At 45.7% G+C, this 22,390-nt stretch overlaps 1 protein-coding gene across 1 annotated transcript in view; it reads left to right on the plus strand.

Moving 5' to 3' along the window:
• Positions 1-3,579: 3,579 nt before the first annotated feature.
• NLRC5 (NLR family CARD domain containing 5) overlaps positions 3,580-22,390 on the plus strand; it is a gene marked incomplete at its 5' end in the record, with an annotated part of 40,528 nt that continues 21,717 nt past the window's right edge. The window contains 16 exon segments of the mRNA XM_062621320.1: positions 3,580-3,874; positions 6,488-6,539; positions 10,413-10,549; positions 11,730-11,748; positions 11,750-12,196; positions 12,198-12,617; positions 12,619-13,431; positions 15,161-15,250; positions 16,091-16,141; positions 16,993-17,058; positions 17,764-17,847; positions 19,335-19,372; positions 19,375-19,414; positions 20,239-20,328; positions 20,925-20,990; positions 22,002-22,079. Of these exon segments, the coding sequence (XP_062477304.1) occupies positions 3,580-3,874; positions 6,488-6,539; positions 10,413-10,549; positions 11,730-11,748; positions 11,750-12,196; positions 12,198-12,617; positions 12,619-13,431; positions 15,161-15,250; positions 16,091-16,141; positions 16,993-17,058; positions 17,764-17,847; positions 19,335-19,372; positions 19,375-19,414; positions 20,239-20,328; positions 20,925-20,990; positions 22,002-22,079 (2,786 nt within the window).

Below are 22,390 nucleotides of genomic sequence, written 5' to 3' on the forward strand. Positions count from 1 at the left end.
TGAGTTGGTCTCAACAGTATCACAGCTTTTCCTAACTGAAGTGATGTATGGGAGCCTGTCAAGGATGATGTTAGGGATTTTTAGGCACAAAATTGCTAGTTTGGCCATAAAGGGGTAGCATTGGTAGTGCAGTGACAGCTTCTGGTCTGGTGAAAACACCATCCACCCACCGTCCCCTCCTTCCACCCCTGGCCCCCTTCATCCACCCCTCTGGTCCCTTTCATCCATGTCTGGTCCCCTTCCATTCACCCCTGTTCTCCTCCATCCACTCATTGGTCTGCTCCACTCCTTGGTCCCCTCCAACCACCCCAGTTCTGTCCACCCATCGCCCAGTTCTCTCAGAGCTCCCCCATCCTCTGCACCCTACTTAAGGCCCGATAAGCCGAGCAGGTGTTTCTGTCTGGAGTTGTGGGCATTGCTGGACATTGCTTTTTTTTTTGTGGTTGGGAATGGTGGGAATGCTGAGTTGGGGAGGCGAGGAGTGGTTTTCTAGTGTGTTTTAAGGGTGTTTCTACATCTGAAGGATGAGGCCAAGAGTCAAGGCTCAAAAGTTTCCTGGCTCTTCTTGGGAGGTGTTTATGCTTCATTTTGAGCTCAGAGGTGTTTTATTGTAGGTCACTGCCCATCATTTCTGATGGTCTTATTTAGCAGAGCAGTAGTAGCACAAGAGCTGTGAGCAATGCCTGAGCTTTTATCTAACTTCTCAGTGTAGACTTCTTGAATAAGGGTCTTTCATCAGTTCACATGAAATTAATTCATAGTCTTTGTCTGAATGGCTTCCAGTGTTCATTGGCATGATTCAATATTTGTATTCAATATTAAGTAGTAGTGCTTCATCACCAGGGAAATAAAGTCGGGTGTTGCTGTCTACAGGTTTCTGGGTTTTTTTCTTGGCTGGGGAAATGTAAAATGAAAGTCCTTAAAGTTTGACTCATCAGGCTACTGGGAAATGAGGTGGTTTTTTTTTGTTTTTTTTTCTTTTTTTTTTTGCCAGAAGCCATGCTATTTTGCAGTTTGTTAAAATTTGACATGTTTAAATGTTTTCTTTTTAAGTCTTCCATTGCTTCCTTTGTTTTTAATGTATGTGTTACTGTTAGCCTTCTTTATTTGTATAACTGGTAATATAAAATGCATTTCATAATAAAAATTTTGAATGAAAACTTGCAGGGTCCTTTGGAGGACATTCAGAATTGAATTTTTGGATTTATGGGAATAGCCTGAGGAGAAGACTGATCCTGGTTAAGCCCAACTTTTTTAGCATTTCACCAGGAACTTTGATGTTGTTTTTGTTAGAATAGCGAGTGATGGGCATTAGAGGCTTTTTACAAACTGTGGGGGTTTGCCCACATTTTGGTGGATCCCAGAGATGCCTCCCTTTTTACACAACACATCCTGAAAGCTTCATCTGGAATGGGAACCTGGAACAAGCCTTTCTTGCAGTGATACCCTGTTATAGCAGTATGTGGCAATGCTGTGTGGTAACCAGCTTTGACATGGTTCTGACCTGAAGGATCAGAGATTAGTAAAAGAGCATCCAGTGTCACCAGCTTTGCTTTTGTGGGATGTCTGCTTGTCTTTTGGAGTGCAGGAACAGAAAAGACTGATGAGGTCCTTTCCACCCCGTCCTCTGCTGCAGCACTCAGTCAGCTCACATCCTTTTACTGCATTTATCTGGCTTAGTCTCATAAACATACAAGGCTGTTCAAAGAGGCAGTAGAGAGAGGGCAGAGAGTGGTGGGTTATGGTGAAGGAGTATCCTCTTAAACATAAGCAGGACAAACATCTTGAGCAATTTCAGCAAAACCTGGAGTGGGACTTTTTGCAAGGGTTTGTAGTAACCAGATGTCCGTATTTCAGTTGTAAAAGTTATCTTTCTCCTTCCTAGTAGCTGGTGCACTGCTGTGTTTTTTAGTCTGAGAACAGTGTTGGTAACACACCCATGTTTTGGTTGTTGCTCAGCAGCACTTGCCCTGACCAAGGACTTAGCCTCATGCTCTGCCAGTGAAGAGGGGCACAAAAAGCCAGGAGGAAGCAGAGACAGGACACCTGACCCAAACTAGCCAAAGGGGTATTCCATACCACAGCACATCATGACCAGTATATAAACTGGGGGAGTTACCTGGAAGGGCTAGATCACTGCTTGGGTCAGGCTGGGTGTTGCTCAGTGGGTGGTGAGCAATTGTACTGGGCATCACTTGGGTTTCTCGGGTTTTTCCCTTTCCCCTTTTAGTTTTATATTCTCTCCCCTTGTTATTTCCCTTATAATTATTATTATTATTAGTAATATTATTATTATATTATACTTTAGTTATTGGACTGTTCTTATCTCAACCCTTGGGGTATGCATTCTTTCGTTTCTCCTCCCCATCTCGCTCAGAAAGGGGAGGAGAAAAGGGGGGGGGGCGGGCATGAGCGAGCAGCTGCGTGGTTCTGAGTTATCAGCTGGGCTTAAACCAGGACACAAGACAAGGGGGGATGGCTTTAGACTGACATAGGGGAGATTGAGATGAGCTCTTAGGTAGAATTTTTTCCCTGTGAGGGTGCTGAGGCCCTGGCACAGGTTGCCCAGCGAAGCTGTGGTTGCCCCATCCCTGGCAGTGTTCAGGCCAGGTTGGATGGACGGTGACACCAGGAAAGCTGTGATTCCTTTAAACTGCTCCTGTAAAGCATGTCTTCACTTGCGTCTTAGGGCACAAGGCTCAGTCCTGCATTTTTATCACACCAGTAGTGGATGCTCAAATGTCCAGACTGTGGTCACTGCTGGTTTGAGTGAAAGTTGCTACCTAGAGATGAAAAGCTCCAGAGCTGACCCTGGGATCAAAGGCAAAGCTCTAGATCTGTGGTTTGTGTAATTGTCTATGTCCTTTTCTATCTGCATCCTGCTGTGTTACTATCCTTAGGCATCTACATGGAGTGAGACAACCTCATGTGGGCATGCACCATGGGTTGGGGTGTGCTGAAGTGCTGCTGCTAGCAGTTCAGTTCTTCATCAGGGAATGGAGCAGAAGCTATCTTTGCACTTGGCAACTGACAGGAGGCTGACCACACAACAATGCAGGTAGGACACTAATTGCACAGGTTTGCTGTGGGAAGGAAGTGAAAGTGAAGAGAGGCTTTGACACCAAAGCAGAAACGAGTTGTTCATCCCCACAAAAGGAGCAGCAAGAACAGTTGTCTGAGCCCTTTGATGAGGGAAATATCTTGCTCTTAAAGTCTCTCCGCATGCCTCCTGCTGCATGTGAAGCTTGTCATATGTGGCATGTGGCCACTGTAGTGATACAGATGTCAACAGAGCTTCTCTTTGGCTGATTCCAGAGAGACTGACTCCTGTTGCTTGCTCCTGCCCTTCACAGTACTGCTGTGTTAGGCAGTGGGCAGGTAAGGACTGTGGTCCTTGCACTGTATCATGGCTGGGCTGGGACTGTCCACATTACACTGTGAGAGTACGGCAACTAGGATATTCTGAGTTAGACCAGGGCTAGAAAAGCAGATCAAGTCATCAAGGGCTGTGCTGGCTGCTTCACCGCAGGGCTGCGTGTGTGAACATCTCTCACTTCTATGCCCATTGCTACCCTCTAACCACCATTTCAGAGTGATGATCTAGACCTGGATGTAGTCAGTGCCCACTCCCAGCTAGTGGAGTTCCTCAGCCACCATCCTGTATGGCTGCTGATGACCTCCCAGCACTTCCTCCCAGGACTGGCCCTGAATGGCCTGGATGGGATCACCAACCACAAAGAAAAAGTCTCAGTGCTCCTTGGCCTGCTGGAGGAGACTGGTCCTGCCACCTGGGAACAGTTTGTACAGGGCCTCTGCATGGAATGTGACTTCCCCCTGCACCTGGAGACACAGCTCATGAGTTTGGCAGGGGAAGGTAATGGCCAGCTTTCTCTAACTATCTCCAAAAACAGCCAATGCCTTGGCCCCCAGAGCTAACAGACCAGGCTAGGCAGAGAGAACATCCGTGCCTCATTCACATGGTCAGTGCCTCATCAGTGAGAACTGGCAGCCCTCTCTGTGGTGTCCAACAGTTACAAGCCTTTTTAACCAAGCCACTTGGTTTAGTCTTGCCTTTCACCATAATGTGTAGAGTAAGATCAGGACCTCCAAAAATAGTTATTGGAGCAAATAGCAATAGTTCATGTTTTCAGATGTGCTTTTTCACCACTGCTAGGCCTGGCTGCTGTTGGTGGGCACTTTCTTCACCCTTTCAGTAGGAATTGGCCTGACTTGAAGATGGAAGATTCTGTGGACCTTGTGGGACCCTGCATGGTCATATCATCAGGATTCCCAAGTTGGAAGTGTCTACCAGGTCAAAGTCACTTTGCCCGGAGAGAATATAGTGTTCTTGAGAGATTAATTTAGTCTATTTGGGAAAAAGGGGTGCTGTGCTGTAGGGATTCCCTACTGCTTGTTGTGAGAGTGGAGTGCATCGTGATAGCTGTGAGAAGGGAAAACATGGATGCAGTAATAGCTCAGGAATTTCTCAATGATGAGATGAAATGTTTTGATACCTTCATTTGAAGACAAAAAACAAAATACTACATTTTTTTCTCTCTAGATGTTAAATTGCATTTTTTTTTTTTTAATTTTCCTGACCCACAAATGCAGGAATTACAGAAGTTTTAAAATATACCAGAAGAAAACCACTTCCCCATATCGGTCATTAGCAGTTGGAGGCAGTGGCTGTAATGAAAATGTTGTTATCCATAAGAAGTGTGGTGAGTCCACTAGGACATGGAGCCGTTGGAGCAAGTCCAGAGGAGGGCCATGAGGATGATCAGGGGACTGGAGCACCTCCCGTATGAAGACAGGCTGAGGAAGTTGGGGCTGTTCAGCCTGGAGAAGAGAAGGCTGTGCGGAGACCTCATAGCAGCCTTCCAGTATCTGAAGGGGGCCTATAGGGATGCTGGGGAGGGACTCTTTCTTCATAGAGGACTGTGGCGACAGGACGAGGTGTGATGGATTTAAACTTAAACAGGGGAAGTTCATACAGGAGGTGCTCCAGTCCCCTGATCATCCTCGTGGCCTCCTCTGGACTTGTTCCAACAGTTCCATGTCCTTATGTTGAGGACACCAGAACTGCACACAGTATCCAAATGGAGTTTCACGAGAGTACAGTAGAGGGGGAGAGCCATCTCCTTTGACCTGCTGGTCACACTGCTGGTGATGCAGTCCAGGACACAGGCTATTTGAGTGTTGAACGGATTTTGTGTGAGGCTGTGGTGCAGCATGTATGCCCATTTGGAGCCTTGTTCTTTGTTGTTTCATGCTAATACTAGAGCTCGGAATAGCAGGGTACCTGCCTGCACTCCCAGCAGGGAAATGCTGGAAATGGCAGTGAGAGGATTTAACATATGAAGGCTTCCCTTCGCCCTTTGCCCTTTGTGGTGGCATCCATCATCTGAATGTCAGTGAGAAGCCTTTGGTGCAGTGAAGGTATGTGCCACCGCTGTGGGGTGTTTGAGGGCCCTCATGTAACAGCTGCTGGAATAGTTGGAAGCTGCTAAATTCTGAGTTACCTCCTCAGCCGCCAGCCACTCAGTTTCCAGAAAATGAAACACCAGCTCAGGTCCTCACAGCAGAAAGAGAGAGAAGGGCTCTGATACTTGTATCCAGCGTGGGGAGAGGATAGGTGGTGGAGGTAGTGGCCAAAGGAACCCAAAGTGATACAGGAACCTGCCAGGAGATTGCTGTATCCTCCTGAAATGTATGCTGGGGTAAAATGAAGCAGCAAGAAATGAAGCTCAGCAGGTTAGAGAAGACACAGCCAGGGCCCTGGCAGTGCAGAGAGCGAAGTGCATGCCTCATGACCTGGATAGGTGCTTAGTGTTGCTGTCAGGAAGTGGGCTAGTCCTGCTTTCACTGTTGGTGAAAAAAGATGATTTGAAGGAAAAGCTGCTCTTAATTTTTTTCCTTCTGTGTGAATTTGGGGACTGGCTAAAGCTCACACAGCAACAGGAGCTCCTTGCTTCTTGCTGAGGCTTGCCAGTTCCTTCAGTACCTTATAAGTTGTGTGTTTGCATCTGCTGTTTGCATTCTCTGTTCCTGTCTAGACAGAGGCAGGATTCAAGCATTGCACTCCCTGAGCAGTGAGCACTTCCTGCCTTGCCCAGTTCTATTGATGTTACCCATTTTAAGTCATAGATCCCAACTTGCCCTTTGCAGTTCTATCTGTTCCTATGGACAGAGAGACCCTTTAACTGTGCTTTTCACTCCAAGACTGCTTCTCAGTTACAGCACTGCAAATATTGTATCTGGTGTGCCATATGCAGTTTTCAGATGTTGAGAACAAAAGTGCCCTTTCTGTTCTGCAGGCAGACTGCTGCTGGTAGCTGCTGTGCTGCCATACTTTGAAGGTGGTTCATCTCATCAGTTGCTGGTGGAATAGGCATTTGAAAATAGTGCTGAAATTTAATTTACTTGGGCCAGCTAGGAAAGGAAAGACTCGTGCCTCCCTCAGCCCTGCCCATTCTCTCTGTCCCAGCGTGCACCATAAGAAACAGGGAGTTAATTGCCATGAACAGCCCTGGAGAACAGTGAGCTGTGTGTTCCCCAGACATGTCTATTCCCTGCCCTGTTCCCCAGGGTAGTGGAGCAGTTCCTGTGTTAAGAGAATCACAGAATGGTTTGGGTTGGAAAGGACCTTAGGATCATCCAGTTCCAAGCCCTCTCCACAGGCAGGGACACTTTCCACTAGACCAGATTTCTCCAACCCCTGTCCAACCTGGCCTTGAACACTGCCAAGGATGGGGCAGCCACAGCTTCTCTGGGCAACCTGTGCCAGCACCTCAGCACCCTCATAGGGAAGAACTTCTTCCTGATACCCAACCTAATCAACCCTGTTTATGCTTTAACCCATTGCCCCTTGTCCTATCACTACGGTCCCTGATGAAGAGTCCCTTTCTGGCATCCCAGTAGGCCCCCATTCGACACTGGGAGGTGCTGTAAGGTCTCCTGGCCTTCTCTTCTCCAGGCTGAACCAGCCCAGCTCTCAGCCTGTCTCCAGAGCAGAGCTGCTCCAGCCCCCACAGCATCTCTGTGGCCTCCTCTGAATTCACTCCAACAGCTCCACGTTCCTCTTGTGTTGTTGCCCCAGAGCTGGATGCAGGACTGCAGGGGGGTTCTCCCCAGAGTGCAGCAGAGGGGCAGAATCCCCTCCCTTGACCTGCTGCTCATGCTCTGGAGACACTGCTCAGCACACGGTGGGGGTTCTGGGCTCAGGCGCACACTGAAGCTGGGTCATGGGGAGCTTCTCATCAACCGACACCTGCAAGTCCCTCTCCTCAGGTCTCCTTCATCCAGTCTCTGCCCAGCTTGGGGATTTGTGCTGGGGCAGGGGCAGGACCTTGCACTTGGCTTTGTTGGACTCCATGAGGTTCTCATGATCCCACCTCTCCAGCCTATCCAGGTCCCTCTGGATCCCATCACTTCCCTCCACTGTGTCAGCCACACCACACAGCTTCATGTCATTGGCAAACTTGCTGAGGGTGCTTGATCCCACTGTCCATGTCACTGACAAATATGTTGAACAGGATCAGTCCCAATAGTGACACCTGTGGGACACCACACATCACGGGTGTCCATTTGGACATTGAGCCATTGACCACAACTCTCTATGCAGCTGTCCAGCCAGTTCCTTACCAGCCAATTGGATGGTGGTCCATCCATCAAATCCATGTCTCTCCAGGTTAGAGACAAGGGTGTCATGTGTGACAGTGTCGAACTTTGCTCAAGTCTGGGTAGATGACATCAAATGCTCTGCCCCTGTATCTGAAGGCCACCATATTGATCAGGCAGGATTTCCCCTTAGTGAAGGCATGTTGACTGTCACCAACCACCTCATTGTTTTACACATGCCCAAGGCTGACAGCAAGGCAGAGGTATTGCCTAGCCTACAAGGAGTCTCACTGGTGAGATGGTTATGGTCATTCTCAGAAATTGCAGGGCAGCTTTTCACAGCAGTTTATGTACCTCCTTCCCCAGTGCGTGGCCAGCTGAGCCTGTGGAGGCTAACCTGGCAGCTGGCTTCCCTCACAAGGAAACTTCCTGTGGAAATATCTAGTCATTGATATTTTGTGTTCCTGCTTTCTTTCAGGTCCATCACTCCAGCTTACCCTGCTTTGGGTGGATTTGAATCCTGAGGAAGAGTGGAGAACAACTGAAAGAAACTGGGCTGTGGGCTTTTCTGCAGTGTTTGGGTGGGATATGTGGTACTGCTATTCAGTTTCTTTCTGTCTCAGATCTACTCAGAACCACATCCTCCATGATCTGGGTAGCTTTGCAGTGCTTGTGATTGTTGTGGTTTAATCCCAGCTGGAAACCAAGCACCACACACCTCTGTTTGCTCACACCTCCCCTTTCCTTGGTAGGATAGGGAGGAGACCTGAAAAAAGGTTAAACTGATGGGTTGAGGTAAGAACAGTTTAATAATTGAAACAAAGTAAAACAGTAATGAAAAGGAGAAAGAGAGAGTAATAAACCCCACAAAAAATCCCAAGTGATGCACAATACAATTGTTTACCATCCACTGACCAAAGCCTAGGGTCCACAAGCAGCCATTGCTGGCTCCCATTCAACTCTTCCCAGTTGTTATACTGAGCATGATATCCTGGGGTGTAGAATATCCTTAAGCTAGTTCAGGTCTGGTGTCCTGTCTCTTCTTCCTCCCTGCTTCTTGTGCCCCCTCCTCGCTGACAGAGCATGAGAGACTGATCAAGGCAGGCACTAATGAGCAGCAACTAAACCACTGGTGTGTTATCAGCATTATTCTCATCCTGAATTAAAAACACAGCACTGCACCAGCTACTAGGAAGAGAATTAACTCTATCCCAGCCAAAGCCAGAACAGTATCCAACCCTTTTTTTATACCATTTACATCAAGCTCAGCTCCCACATTTTCCAATACATCCCAGTTAACCACCATCAGCATCACAGTCTTCTGATTTGTATACACACAGATATAATTCCCTTAGTCTGTGGACCATCATAAAAGTCCATTGAGTTAGTTTAGTCCATGACTTTGGGTTCTGTCTGTTGTAACAGTCCTTCAGGGCAGGAAAAATGGTATGTGTGGTGTTGGATTTTTGCATGCTGAGGCCAGTTCTGGTTCCTTCACTGCTATGCTTGTCCAGATTCACCAGAGATGATTCTTCATTAATCTATAGAACCCTTGATATGGCATAGAGCCTCCATAGAAGTGATAGATAATATGCAGTGTCATATGACAGTTAACATCGTACAGTTTAATTTACTGGCTATTCTAACCTAAAACCAAATCTTCCTAAGATATATATTGGAATTCCCCATCTTCCCACACTGCCCAGCAAATGCACCCAGGTCATTGACCAAAAGAAATCCCACGAGTGGGTTTGCCTTGGCTTGAGTCAGGAATAACTCTGGCTGTTTTCACTAGCATGTTCCTAATGTGCACCATAGGAACTTTATCCCCCTCTGCAGAATGTAAAAGTTCTGATGGGGCTGGGCCAGCATTGTTGGCGGATTGCCTGTTGTTGACCAATCAGGTGGCTTTTGCTAAATGTGCATCCAAGTGTTTGAAACTCCACCACCCACTGCTATCTTTGGTTAGGTCATTAATGCTCTCTCTATTGCTGTATGCTCCTCTGAACATGTACCTCATTACTTTTGCCTTCCAGCAGCTGTGCTGCCAGCAGAGCTATTTCTGAGGGTACGTTTTGATGAGCTGTTGTGATAGGTCTTTTTTGTAATGTTCTGGCACTACTTGGCACTGTGCTTCTAAGCAAATGAGGGGATTGAGCAAAAGGATGAAAGCATCATTTGCTAAACCTAACACATTTCTTGGAAAATATGCCTTTTAAAATTCATGTTGTTTCCTGCAAAGATTTTCAAAGCCAGGATTCCACCAGAAGCTTGCACCTCCCTGTTTCTGATGTCTCTGCTGCCACTGGCTGAGAAGGGTAAGATTTGGCTATAAGCAGCACATCATGTTCCAGTATTAGATAAATGTTGAATCCTTGTAGCTGATCATGTGTCTCAGGGAAGACAAAGGACTTGCTTGATTTCTCTGCAGAAAGACTCAAGTGGAGAGAATGGGGAGGTAGCAGTTCACACTGAGGCAGGCAAGATTGTTGTTATCCACTAGGAAAAATCCATATAAACAAACTGAAGTGTTGGAATGAATTACCTGGAAAGGTTCAGGGAGCTCCATTACTGAAGGGCCTTTAAACCAACCCAGACCCCTTGGTCATTCCTGAGAGCTGTAGCATATTTGGGGTGAGATTAGAGGATGAATTAGCCTCATGAGGACCAGACCAAGCTGACTTTCTATAGCTAGATGCCCCTCTGCTTTTACTTCAGCATTTGCAAAAGCAGTTCTGTAGACTCAGCCTGAATTTGCAAATAGTTTTGTGTCTCTGATTTCGCCTCTCCAGCTGCCCAAATGCTTTAATAATACGCCATTCAAAATCCTCATTTGACATGTTTCTGACTTTTCAACTTTCAGGTTCTGCTCGATGTCACCATCACAGCAGCTCTATGCATGAGAAGGATGTGAAACAACAACAGCTCGGTAAGTAGAAGTTCTAGCTGCAGGGCAGTGGTGCACTTGTCTCTGAGGAAGGACCTATTTAAACACCCAAAACCTCAACCTCCCAGCTTGAGGGAAACTTTTATTTAGTATGTGCATAAACTCTTAATGCAGCAGGTTATAAAATACACAGACAGTGGAACCTGGTGAATCACAAGAAGCATCCATTTCCTTTGCAGAGGTGTATTAAATCTAGTGGAGAAGAGTGGCACAGGCTACGAACTCTGTTGAAGTGTGATACGCTGGTGAAGCATTCTGTTGTAGGTCATCCCTGTATTTGCTCTTTTTTAAGCCAAATCAGGAGCTATACCGGCAATTGAAAACCCACTAAAGGCTCCACAATTTCTCTAGCACATTTAAAACTTGTATGGTTTCAGCTCACTCTAAAACAGAAAACTGAATAGATGAGTGGTAACAGAGTTGAGCCAGAGTAATTCCAGGAAAGACTGAGTAGCCTGAGCAGACCTGCAGGCTGTCCTGCACCAGAGTCTATGTCCTTTCCTTCATCAGCTGTCCTTCCACCCTTTTCCACCTCTGCTTTTAGCTTTGTGATGCCCATGCTCCAATGTCGCATGTGGGAATGCAGGGAGCATGGCAAAGCTCCCAGCAGCTGCAGCTGGTTTTTGATGGACAGTTTGCATACAGAAAAGGCCTTGAGGTGCTCCCAGGATGCCAGATCTTGTCTGCTGACATGAGTGAGGATAGGTTTTTTCAGAAGGTGCTGGGCACCCTTAATGATTGCCACTGTTCTGTCTTCAGCAAAGAGATGCTGGTACCATCAGGGATCTCCAGTTCTCAAAGCAAAAGCAGTGTCCCAAGGTGCTGGTAAGCTGACAAGTGTGGCACAAGGCTGTGGGTGAACAGGGAGCTAATGAACAGGAGGTTATATGCATAACATACCAATAGCTTAAAGAGATACTAAGATTTAATTTTTACAAAACTGTTTCACCTTTTCCCTTAATTTTGCTTTCCTTCGGCCCCTATGCAAAAGTAGGAAAAATTACAAGTTATTTTCATGTGCCCAAAATTTGTCATCTTTACCCAGCTGTGTGGAGCAGCCTCTGACCAAGACGATGTTTTCTCTGTCTATAAGTGGTAGTATTTTGGATCTGTCACTGTTCAGAACTATTTCACCCTCATACTTGCTCTGTTGTCTTCTCAGATGCACCTAAAAAGTACCGGCATGGATTCTGTCTGCCAGAGATATGGATGCTGGAGAGCAGCAGGAGCAGCAGTGTGGGAACAAATGCAGCCACTGGCTGTCAACCAAGCCTTTGTCAGCCTTGTCATTCGGCAGAGCAAAACCTCCTGCTTAAAAGAGGGAACAGAGAAATCCCAAAGTAAGCCAGAAGAATATGTGGATACAGCTGTGAAAGTATCAGATCTGTTTTGTAGTGTGGTCCCATCAGAAACAATGAAGGTAATCTTTTTGTTTGGTAAACCAGGTGCAGGCAAGACCGTGCTAATGCACAGCATTTATCAGAAACGGGTTGAAGGTGACCTATCTCAGTTTCTCTTCACTTCCCTGTTTGAGTTTCAGCAGCTGAATTTATTAAAAAGAAAATTGACTCTGAAGGAGCTTTTGTTTGACCTGTTCCTTCAGACAGAAGACAGCCCTGATGCAGTGTTTCCTGCTGGAAAATACCTGCTGTACACTGATCATCTCTGATGGGCTGGATGAGTTTGCAGCTAACATGGCCATGTCAGGCTCTTCTGAGGGAAGGCCAACCCTTACTTCCTGTATGTCCATATCTGAGCTCTTTGCAGACCTCTGTCATGGGAAGCTCCTGCCTGGGTGCACAGTGGTGGTCACCAGCTGACCTATGAGACTACCTGACTTCTTAGTAACTACAGTAAATCTGCTAGCAGAAATTTGGGGATTTGACCATGAGAAGATTAAGGAATATGCCAGCCACTATTTTCATCAGCCTTCATTCAAAGAGCAAGCCTTTGCTCACCTGAAGAACAACATTAAGCTCCTGAGCATGTGCCACATCCCAGTTGTGTGCAACTCTTTGCTCCTTAAACACAAGACGAATGTGGAGCTTCCTTACACTGACACAGTTTTATATCAAAATGCTTCTCATCTTCATAAATAAACAGCAGAGAGAACATGAAGGTGGTGAGGGGGCTAAGCTGCACTGCAACAAAAAGGCCATTTTGGGTCTCTGTGATCTTGCAATGAAAGTCCTGGAAGAAAAAAATCTTGTATTTTATGCTGGAGAAATTCCAGAGCACGTGAAGGAATTTGCTTCCTTACATGGACTGCTGACTGCTTTGGAGGTGAAGATGAGTGGCATTTGCCCAGAGGGTGGCTATGCCTTTGTGCACTTGAGTTTGCAAGAGTTTTTTGCAGCATTGTCTCTCATGGTAAGTAAGAGGGTGGACAAGAACTACTTGAGGAAGAAGTTATTTTTGAAGTCAAAATGGACTTTAAAGAACAAGGCAAAGACCGGGATAATGGAGAGTTTTCACATCTTCCTCTCAGGCCTGTTGTCAAAAGAACGTAGGACATTTCTCATGCTGCTAGCTGAACAAGATGAAGCTTGGATGCAGGATAAGCAGGATGTAATCCTGCAGTTTCTCAGGAAACTGGCAGCCACTAATCTGACAGGGCCTAAGGTCACTGAACTCTGCCATTGCACTTTTGAAACACAGGACCTCAAAGTAGTCCAGCACATCAGGAGCCTGCTGAATTTCAAGTACGAGTTCAAAAACTTTAGACTGACATCCCTGGACATGTTGGCTTTGCTTTTTGTCATGAACTTGGGCCAGGGTTTGACTTGTTTGGATTTTAGAGGATGTTTCATGGACATTGACTGTTCGGAAATTCTGGCCAGCTGTAAAAATGTAGAGCACTTGAGGTAAACACACTGAGTGCGATGGGCTGGTGGTGGGGAGAAAGGGTAAGGGGTTGGAAGGGAGAGCCTGGATTTGTTTTAGAAGGGTGAGAAAGAAGATGTGAGAAATGCTGATCTGAACAGCATAACTGTGATACTGAAGCAATTTATGAAAAAAAAAAACCTGTGAGTGAGGGAAGGATGTTAAGGATATATATAAATACAAAGATATATTTTTATGCTTCTTTGTTTTGATTGAAACGATCAAACAATAGGGTAATTAGTGTAGTAGAGAAGAGAGAAAATGATGGGCATTTCTTGACCTTGCAGAGGCAGGGTGAATCCTGCAAGCAAATGAGAAAGTATGAAATCACCATAAACCAGATGAACAAAAGGTGACAATTGCAATCTCAGGTGCTCTCTATTGGTGCTTTTCTGTAATGCTGGAAGGCCTTTTCAAGGAGGATCTCTTTGGATCCTGTCATGGAAAAGGTCTCATTTTGTATTTCTGTGACTGACTTCAGAGGAGTATGTGTAGAGTTGCTAATGTGTAGAAGATGGGGAGCAGCCAGGGGGAGAATTACCTTGCCCTGAAGAGAATGTTGTCTGCTGTGAGGCAGAGGAGCAAAAACAGACATAAAAACTGCTATTCCTGGCTAGCAATACCATTGTAAAAAGGACAGCACTGATGGTTCTTTGCCTCCATTAGGAAGAACTGGAATACTGTGCAATTCGCTGTTAGAAAAGCTTTCTGATGGTACATCCTAACTGTAAATGGCTCATGCAGGCACAGGGCCATGCACGGGGCCCATGAGCAGCTTAGCAGACGACCAAAACAGTTGGGCTGTTCCCTTCCATTAGGAGAATGAAACACAGGATTTTGGGGGATTCTTTCTTGGCTCATGCACACTCTAGTCCATGACTGCTTTTGTTATGGTCTGCAAGATACCAGCACTCTGAGAACTAGGTCTCTTGGAAGGGTGGGCAAAGGGCAGTGGGCAAAGCACTCAGTTCAAGAAGGACAGGGAGCTGCTGGAGAGAGTCCAGCGAAGGGCAACAAAGATGATCAAGGGAGTGGAGCATCTCCCTTATGAGGAAAGACTGAGGGAGCTGTGCTGACCCTACATAGTATCATAGGAACTTTTAGGTTAGAAACGATCTTTCAGGTCAACAAGTCCAACTATTGATACTGTAACCAGGAACAGTATTAGATAAATCAGTCTGTGGACAAAACCACTGACAACATCCCATTTCCACGTGGATTTTAGCTACAGTTCAAAGGAAGAGACAGAAAAGACACTGTTCCCTTGGATTTTCAGCAATAAGAGGCATGCTCTAAGTCAAAGCCACAGTACTGCCTTCCTACCCCAGTTAAAAGGGAGTGCCTCTTTAAAGGTCTTCCACATACCCCCAGGTGCAAGCAGGTGAATCAAAAATACCTGCAATTACTGCTGGATCCCATGCAAGAGTTAATTAATGGCTTTGCAGTATGATTAGAAGTGTTTAAAAGCATCCCAGAAAGAGAAGCAAGACCTCACGGTTCATATTTAATGAGGTCCAACAAGTACTGAAACAGAATAAACATGCAATTAAAGAATATCTCCTCAGAGGTTGCTAGTGTTGTGTCTTCAGGGTGTTATAATGGGCTTTAGACCACACTACTGTAACGTGCCATACTTAAATGGGATTTATTTTACAGCAAGAGGTATGTTGGGTCCAGCAGGTGAGGTTGTCTTCTTCCTCATGTTCACAGTCTGAGCAACAACAACTTTTCCTTGGCTGCTGTTCTCACTTTGGCAAAGGAAGTCATCACTTGTCAGAATGCTACTGAGATGCTTGTCAGGTACATGCTGTATGTTGTCTCTTTAGGTGCTGCCTTTTAAATGGATACTGCTTTACAGCTTAATTGTTGGCTAATCAAGTCAACAAAAATTAATTTTAATCCTTTCTGTTTTCTGTTTGAAACAAAATTTGAACTCATCACATTATGTACTTACTCTTTGCATTTTTTTAACAGATTGCTTTATCCTTGGTCTAGAAATTGTTTAGCAGGCTGTAATACTTCATATATAATAGAATTTAAACTTGCTTTTAAGCTCTGGATACATCAACTTCTTTACCAGCTAGCATGAATTTGCTACAAATCAGCTAAGTTTACTGAAAAGGTGTGGATTTAAGTAGCTTTATGTCTGTATTCCTTTAAATTACAGGTTTTGGTGTTTTCATGGGTCCAGAATGACCAAGAAAAGATGGAATTTTTAAATCCTAGCTCTTATGTTTGTCATATGTTGTAAGTTTAACAGCCCAAATGAATCCTTGCTGTGACTTCATGGAAGCTGAATTGCATGCAGCTTTTTCATATTTTTCTTGCTGGAATGGAGCTTCTACTGATCCTCTTTCCAACAAACTGCTGGTCTTGCAAAAAATATTAAAACCCCCCAACTCAGTCTTCTTACCTGTGTTACTGTGGTGTGTGTACCACAGCCCCAGCATGAGGGGTGTCCTGCTGCCCTGTAGCCACATGCCTGTTTTGTGGCTCGCCTGTGGCAATGTGCTGGTGTGGAACGTGCCAAGGCCCTCTTTAGCCTCCAGGCAACAGCTTGGGTCCTTATTATAAGCACCTCTGTGAAAGAGATGGCATCTTTCCACCTCTGCCCTAACATTCGCTTGGATTTTTTTTCAGGAAGTACACTGTGATTATGTATTTTTCTGGCCCATCTGGGAAAGTTCCAAGGTGAGAAACTGTACTTGGTGTTGTGCTGTATACAGCGTTAGGCTGATTCAGACAATCAGCTTGGCATCACCATAAACCACTCCAGTCACAGAACTGGTTGTCTCTACCCTTGTATCTGGCAGAGCTCAATCCACCTGAGCAAGCATAAACGTAAGCAAAATAGCTGGTCTTTACGCAGACCTACCAGTCAGTTCCACAAAGGCTCACCTTAGTGCCTGAGTAAGGTTGATGTGCTGATTTTCTGCTGCAAAACTGCTGAAAAACAATTTAGTGTGAGGCTAAATGAAGGAAAAGACTGCTCCTTCTCTGGCTGGCTCCTGTGTTCTCCCTGCCTGTATGTACTTTAGAGGGGAGGCTGGATTTGATCTTAATTTAGAAACTACAAAACAATCACTTGTTCCTTGAAAGGGAGCTCAATTTACCCTGTCATGCAGTCCTTGAGAGACCTCCCAGTATTCTACAAGCATGAGTAAACTGGCTCAGCCTGCCCTGTAGAAACTACTATTCAGATGCCTGAACATCCTATTCAGATGCTGTGGGCAGCCTGGCACACATGGACTTGTTTATCCCTTTGTGTGATGGCACAGTCCCACATGGAGGCACAACATCCTGCATCTTGGTAGTGCCTTTGAACTGGGGCTCAGTTACCAAGTTGATTCAAATATACAGTGAAATCCCTGTGCCCTGATCTCCTGATGGGGCTCTTCTGGCTCTTGAAAATCACTTAAGTTTGCATGGAATGGTTGCACAGAACACAGACTTCGTGGTTTCTTCCAGAAAATACTAACCAGCATTCAAATCACGTGTTTTGTGAAGGCATATTAAAAGCCAGATATTTTGCTTGTTTTCAGATCTTTGGATTTGAGGTGGGAAGAGAATAAGGAACACGTAATTCCAACTAAACAAATGAAGTTATGGTAAGAGAAGACATTGAAATCCCTGCTGGTGAATGTCATTTGCAGATGACAGCTACTACAGAAGGACAAAGGTAGCTCCTGTGTTGTTCCTTAAGGACAGAATATGCTTCCACATACAAAAATATTTTAAATAAACCTGAATCAGTAAATAAAAATAACAATAGAAATTGCTATTTGGGCAGCCAGTAGCTTTATTTCTTGTGTGTTAGGCTCTAGAGAGCAACTCTAGAGAGGCAGAGTTCCCTTGGTAGTGTCCATCTTGCCATATGTTCAAAGGCATAATAGTTTTCCTTCTTGCTTGGGCTCTAGAAGAATCATAGAATCATAGAATAGAGAGTAATGGTTTTCTCAAAATAGACCTCAGGCATGTTATCTGAGCATGACAATGTTGGGAAATGGCCCTCCCCTCCCTCCTCTTTCTGTCACTACTCTGTACACAACAGGAACAATTCTATCCATCCCCTTCTCGTGGATGGTGGTGACAGGCAGCTCTCACAAGGCACAGCTCTCTGCAAGAGTGTCCCTCTGAACTCCTTTTGCAAAGAGGCTACAGAGGGACAGAATGATATGCCCAGGGCTGTGACAACAGAGTAAAAAATCTCTCTTGGTACTGTTTCTGTATGCCCTCACTTGGAGAGAGACACCAGAAGTGCATGAGTCCCGCTGTCCCCTCACTGCTCGCTCATTAAAACTTCCTGTTCACAGCTTGCAGTACTGCAGCCTGTCTTCCCAACATGCAAAGGAGATTGTTGCCATGCTCCAGAGCTGTTCCTGTCTCTCTGAAGTGCAGTAAGTGCCTCTTTTCCTTACTGTTGAGAGGCTGCAGGTGGGTGGCAGGAAGCAGGAGATGTTACATGTAGAGAACAGTGAGACGAGACATGGAGCCTGAACCTGAGGAAGGGTCTCAGCATTCTGTTATGTCTAGTGAGATCCTGGTTAGCGATTTTGGTGAGGTTCGGGGTGGGAAGGGGGTGTGTGTGGGGGGGTGTGGGTGAATGCTGAGCAACTTTTGATTCCTGTGACAACTACAGTCGGTTACAAAGCATAACCTGCTAAGGAAGACGTGCTGCTTGCTGGAGGCACCCTCTGAGCACCCTCAGAGCAAATCCTCTGAGCCAGTGAAGGGACACAGATGGCTTATATGTTGTCCCATTTCAAGAATCAAAATGGTTTGAGTTGGAAGGGACCTTAAAACTCATCCAGCTCCAACCCCCTGCCACAGGCAGGGACACCTTCCACTAGACCAGGTTGCTTCAAGCCCCATCCAAACTGGTTTGAAGACTGCCACAGATGGGGCAGCCACAGCTTCTCTGGGCAACCTGTGCCAGGGCCTCAGCACCATCACAGGCAAGAACTTCTGCCCAAGAGCTCATCTCAGTCTCCCTTCTGTCAGGTTAAAGCCATTCCCCCTTGTCCTGTCCCACAGGTCCTCGTCCAAAGCCCCTTTCCAGGTTTCTTGTATCCCCTTTAGGCACTGGAGCTGCTCTAAGGTCTCCCCTTAAGGAGCCTTCTCTTCTCCAGTCTGAACCAGCCCAGCTCTCTCAGCCTGTCTCCAGAGCAGAGCTGCTCCAGCCCTCACAGCATCTCCGCAGCCTCCTCTGGACTCACTCCAACAGCTCCACGTCCCTCGTGTGTTGTTGCCCCAGAGCTGGATGCACGACTGCAGGGGGGAGTCATGAACCTCCAAAAGCCATCCAGCCCTGCTGGGAGAATGCAAGAGATCCATTTCACAACCTGAACACTACGACAAGAGTTATCCCTACATTTCCGTAGTTGCCTCAGTATGAAGCCATCTGATTTCAGCTGTAAAGCTCTCCTTCTAGCCTGTCTGCCCTGGAAAATGCAGGAATAGCTGTTGCAAGGCAGTTCAGTCCAGCTTGTATCTTGAATTTAGCTACACCTCAAATTCAGGTTCTCTAGCTCACTGGTTTGAATTGGATCTGGAGATCTTTGTCACCCAGTGGTTTTTTTGCCTTCCTTTTTTTCCAGAAGGACAATAAACACTCATTTGGTTTCTTGTTTTCTACTCCCACTTAGATTTTCTAAAGTAAGATGGTTTTGGGGCTAAAGAATGAATCATGTTGTCCTTGTGTGAAGTTGCTTCATAGGCAGTCATAGGCAGGGAAGATTGACCTGGGACAGAAGAGCAGTCCAGGCAAAAAAAAAAAAAAAAAAAAAGCAAAAAACAGTCCAGGAAAGGGAAAGCAAGCAGATTTTGAGGGTTTTGTTGTTTTATACTGTTCAAAATAGCCCACACTAACTAGAAAATGCCTCAGTTTGTCAGGTAGCAAGCTTGGAGATGCAGGCTGTAGTTGCTGGAAAGCCTGCCTTGGATATCAATTTCAAAGCAGCTGAAGTAAGTATACCCTTGTACAAAACCAAATTGCCCTCTTTTCTTGTGCCTGGCAAGGACCAGGGATGCTGAGGAAGAATCCAGGAGGCAAAGGCCTCACCCAGACTACCACTGTAGCAGCTCTGAGCACTACGAAGGAAAGGTGAGACTCAGCCAGTAAGACTGTTTGGGGCTGTTTGTGAAGTTGATCACTTGCTCAGAGTATCATGCTCAGAAACTGATCTAAATGTGTCTGAAGTGTCCATTTGTAAAACTATTTCCTCAGGAATAGCAGTCGTGTATGTTTTCCACCATGCCACTTCTGATATGAAATGGGCTCAAGAATGCAGCACACCAATGATTACTTCCACTAGGACAGTCCTGTGTGTCCATAGAATTGTGGAATTCCAGACTGGTTGGAAGGGTTGGAAGAGACCATAAAGCTCATCCAGTTTCAACCCCTGCCATGGGCAGGGACACCTTCCACTAGACCAGGTTGCTCCAAGCCCCATCCAACCTGGCCTTGAACACTGCCAGGGATGGGGCAGCCACAGCTTCTCTGGGCAACCTGTGCCAGGGCCTCAGCACCCTCACAGGGAAGAACTTCTGCCTAAGATCTCATCTCAGTCTCCCCTCTGTCAGGTTAAAGCCATTCCCCCTTGTCCTGTCCCTACAGGCCCTTGTCCAAAGCCCCTCTCCAGGTTTCTTGTAGCCCCTTTAGGCACTGGAGCTGCTCTAAGGTCCCCCCTTAAGGAGCCTTCTCCAGTCTGAACAAGCCCAGCTCTCTCAGCCTGTCTCCAGAGAAGAGGTGCTACAGGCAGCCTAATTGTCTAGTTTGTCTTTCTTAGCCTCAGTCAAAACCGCCTCTCTGTTAATGGCATTTTCAGTCTATTGAAGTCAGTAAGTACCTGCCAGATGACGATGGATGCACAACTCAGGTATGTAAGTCTTGACTCATTTCTGGGGTTAATCCCAATATACAAGTCTGAGAGTTATGTTCTGAGGTCTTTGTTTAGTTACCCCAAAAGTGGGGTAGGTGAGAAACATATCCAGAGATGATTACTAACACAGGCACTTAGTAATATACTGCTGTGAGCTGATTTTATCTGAGCCATTAACCAGCATTTGAGAAGCTACAGAACTATGTGTCCTTTCACTCGTGGTGGGCAGTTACAGACTCTTCTTTTCTCCCCCCTGGGAAGTTCTGGAGAGAGGATCTCTGTAGGATATTGGAACCAGTGACATCTCCTGGAGTGGAGCTTTAAGTTCTCTTATGACTTTCCCTTTGAAATCTTCAGGAATTCAAGTGTAACCATTTTGTCTGCACTTTCTCTAATGGTTCAGAGAAAGTGGGGCATCTGATATTGCATAGTGTGATCCAACCAGCACTTAAAACTAAAGGAGATTTTTTGATTGCTTAAGGAGTATTTTAAGTTATTGCAGAGAAAAAAAAAAAACAACAAAAACCTAACAAACCAACAAGAATTCCAGTAAGTAACTAAAATGTGACATTGATTTATTCTCTTCTTCACAGCCTTTGTCATGAGACTGCAGTCCTGAGGTTTACAGGAGACAGAGAGTTTTCTCCCCTTCCTCCTAGGTAAGAGTGTGAGTGCACAAATGGTGTTTTCTCAGCATCTCAGTTCTTACATCCCATTTAGGTACCAAGGTTAACACTATCTCACAGCGGTTCTTTCTCTCCCTCCATCTGAATCTAAAAGTAGTACTTTCTCCTGGTTTCCTTAGCCACTTTGAAATTTGTCTCTGCCTTCTGTAGTGTTAATGTTTCATGTCTCTGGGGGACATTTCAACCCACAGCATCCTAAACTGTGCTCTCTGATAATAGTGAAGAGCAAAAACCCAAGTGAACGTCACACCTCCAGACCAAATTGCAAAAAGATTCACTGATCCCTGCGCTCTTGAAACCCTCTAGTTCACTACACTCTGCATTCTGGATCATGGTACTCCTAAATCAAAGTAAATTTGGAGTTTTATTTTCCCCCCTCAGAAAATTACTGTCAAAACAGCTCAACACAAATGTTTTGATTGACAAATGGTTTCCTGTTTCTCCTGGAGCCATAGGTTCACTTATTTATGTCCTTGTTCTCCATGTACTGAGCCCACTGTAAAATAACATTTCTCACAGTACACAGCTCACCTCTTAGCCAGAAAGGACCGGCAGGGCTATTGTGGGATGCAACCCAGTTGTTGTGGCTGTGCTTGAAAGAGAGTGACTGTCTGACACACATGATCTGTGCCTCCTTTAAGGTACCAGGTGACATTTCAAACTGAGATATTTCAGGATTTGGATGTTCCATTTATTTGTGAATAGTCAAGCTTTGGTTCAGGAATGGACTCTTTTCATAAAACATGCTTAGGCAAAAGTTGAATTCTCCTGAATTCTCCAAATTGTATCTTAGATGAGTAATATATTTTTTCACCTTCTCCCCAGTTGCCTGCATGCTCAGCTATTTGCCTAATCACTGAAAGAAAGAGGAACTTGCTATTGGCAAGATATGGATGTGGGCTGGAGCCAAGGGCAGCCCTAGGGATTGCCAAATTGCTGAAGTGTTTAAAGTTTTTACTCTTGTCTGGATTTGTGCTCACTTAGGGAAGAGACTGTGTGCTTTATTGGTGACCAACAACACGGAGAAGAAAACCAGACTCCTACAACCCCACGAAAAATAAGGTACCATGGCAGATTTTCCTTATACTTCATGCATGTCTTGTCTCTGGATCCTATAGCTGACACAGCCTGCATCTCCAGATTTGAATGGTGAAGCACAAGAGAGCTGGTAAAGGCCCATTCAGTCAGTCATTTGTCACTGTGTTCCTATTTCCACCTTCTAGCACTAGAAGCTCTGCGGCTAGCATCTGTGGTTGTCCACAGGCATTAAAATAGACTGTGGGATCTATGTCTTGCTTCAGAACTGGCATGGTGACTGTGCAGTTACCAGATCAGCTCCCATGGGAGCTGTCGGGAGCTGGTGGTCACAGAGC

The sequence above is a fragment of the Pezoporus occidentalis genome, unplaced genomic scaffold, assembly GCF_034315485.1.
Source record: "Pezoporus occidentalis ecotype Australia unplaced genomic scaffold, CSIRO_AGI_Poc_V1 ctg229, whole genome shotgun sequence".
Taxonomy (NCBI): domain Eukaryota; kingdom Metazoa; phylum Chordata; class Aves; order Psittaciformes; family Psittacidae; genus Pezoporus; species Pezoporus occidentalis.